Source organism: Bidens hawaiensis, unplaced genomic scaffold (assembly GCF_021521415.1).
Source record: "Bidens hawaiensis isolate Kalapana, Puna unplaced genomic scaffold, B.hawaiensis_p1.1 tig00048448_1, whole genome shotgun sequence".
In the NCBI taxonomy this organism is placed as follows: Eukaryota; Viridiplantae; Streptophyta; class Magnoliopsida; order Asterales; family Asteraceae; genus Bidens; species Bidens hawaiensis.
Window position 1 is genome coordinate 53,982 of NW_027506086.1, and position 2,382 is coordinate 56,363.

Genomic DNA, 2,382 nt, shown 5'->3' on the forward strand with positions numbered 1-2,382 from the left:
TCGAAACTAAGATGACCCATCTCTTTGCAATTGTAGCACGTCATCTTCTTTTTCCAACAGTCAACAGCCGCATAACCCTTACGGTTGCATGACTCACAAACTTTAGGAGGCGGAGCAAAGTTACATCGACCCTTGTGATACCTTCTACATGTTTTGCATGGCGTAGCATTTGAATTGAATCGATTTTAGGGTTGGTTTACGCCTTTGCCTTTGAAGTTGGCGCTTCCTCCAGTTCTCCCTTGAGCAGTTGTTGTTGTAACCTTCTTATCTTTTTCCTTGTTGCGAATCATACCGCCCATCAGATAGCCAGATCACTCCATTGCGGAATTAGCGGTTTGAGGTAAATGTGACCTCACCATATCACGGATTTTCCGTGGCAGTCCCCAAATGTATCGGGTAACTTTGCTGGATTCAGGATTTACCAGCTGGGGAACCAGACGACAATATTCATGAAACTTGGTGTTGTATTCACAAAGATTTGTCCCCACGACCTTAAGATTGAGGAATTTAGTTTGGATTTGGTCGGCTTCATGCATGGGACAAAACTTTTCCATCAACATCGCTTTGAACTCATCCCAACTTAAATTGTACATCACATCTCTCCCCTTGCTCATAATCATTGTATTCCACCACTCAAGCGCTTCTCCCTTGAACATCAGGGCAGAATATTGGATCTTCTCCTCATCGAAACACTTGCTCGTTATTACAATTGTTTTCATTTCCTCAAGCCACCTTACGGTTGTGATGGCTCCTTTATCACCACGGAACTCCTTCGGTCCATAGTATTTGAAATCCTTGAACGAACACCCACTAATCTTGAGTTTCTTGAATTTTTGTCTAACACTACCATCAGCATTTGACTCATGAACGCTTTCTTCGATACGTGACGGGTTCGGACGTGATTTTATGGATTTTCGGGAAGGATTAACGGAATGAGAATGTTTTGAGTTTTTCGATTGAGACCTAGCCATAGACTCTTCTATAACCGCATCCTTAATCATCTTTTGTATTTGACTCATATATTTATTAGGAATAGGTTCCTCTCGTTCGTTCTCGGGGTCTTTCCCCTTGTCTTTTATTTCTTTCTCTTTTCGTGCATTCTCGTTGTTATTATTTTGTTCAGACATTTTTCTTTTAATATATCTTTTTATATCTGAAATTTTAACAACGTTTCCTTTATTAAACATATATTTTATTACACATTTATATATATCACAAAAAGATATATATATATTACTATACATATACACATATATATATATCATTTGATAGATATATATATGGATAATCCTATCTTTATTTCAAGAACGTTTCAACGTTCTTGTTACACACATATAGCATACAAATTATATTATACACACAACTTCACATTGCATCCTTCTCCACCATCTTCAATCTTTCATGAATTTTCTCACCACCTTTGTTAACTTGTTGCACTTACGAAGAAGTGTCTTTTCTATTTTCTTCTTTTTATCTCCTTCAATGGCCATCTTTTTCCTCCAATCATCTGTTTCCTGTAGAGCGCGGTCCAAGTGTTCTTCATACGACTGTGGAACTTCGTTGGGGTATCCATATTGTAGAGGTGGGTCGCGATAACCCAATGTCACCATTTCATAGTGATTCCATGGTTCTGGATACGGAACTTCAGTCATGTCGAATGAAAGGTAGAAGAAAGCTTTAGCGGTTTTGTTTTGTTCTCTGATCTCATCAGCTTGCTCTTCTTCTGTTGGGATTACGCCTTGGAACGGTGGACAACTTGATGAAGCCTGGTTCTTGAGTTTCTCGAGGTATTGGACATATGGATCAACAGAACCGTAGCTTGGGATTTGAGAAGTGAGTGATCCATCCATTGATATTGATATCTCATTGGGATTATAGGGATGCTCTTCTTCCGGTTCAGACTCTTCCTCAGGATCCTCCTCTTCTTCGGGATCTTCCTCTTCCTCCTCGGGTTCTTCCTGTTCTTCAGGTTCTTCCTCTTCCATATGCTGAGTGGTTTCATTGTTTACATGGGGCATCTGGAAACTTTCATAGGGCATCATTACCCTTATTCTAGGTTTGCAGGACGGCCCTCCATCATTGTTGGGTTGAGAGTTAACTTCATTGAAAGTGGAGCTTCCGGTATGCCATCGTCGTTGATCGGAGTGGCATTTCATCCAATCAGAGGATGGGGATCTTGGTTCTTCTTTGATGGGTAAGTTGGTAGGTATCCAGTTGGGTAGTACTGCGGTATCTCCGAGGGTTGGTATACAGGGATCTCAGTTCGGTGGTACGTCGGAACTTCAGAGGGATGGTATATTGGTATGGTTGGTGGATGGTAACTTGAGTGTCTTGGTGGCTCAATTCTTTGTTTCTGTGGACTATCGGGAATGTCTATTGGAT

General features: G+C 40.7%; 1 protein-coding gene across 1 annotated transcript; it reads right to left on the minus strand.

The window, feature by feature from the left end:
• Positions 1 to 1,391: 1,391 nt before the first annotated feature.
• LOC143616658 (uncharacterized) lies at positions 1,392 to 2,159 on the minus strand. The gene has a single exon (XM_077089426.1). It carries the CDS (start codon positions 2,154 to 2,156, stop codon positions 1,392 to 1,394), a length of 765 nt encoding a protein of 254 aa, XP_076945541.1. The 5' UTR covers positions 2,157 to 2,159.
• Between the last annotated feature and the right edge of the window lie 223 nt (positions 2,160 to 2,382).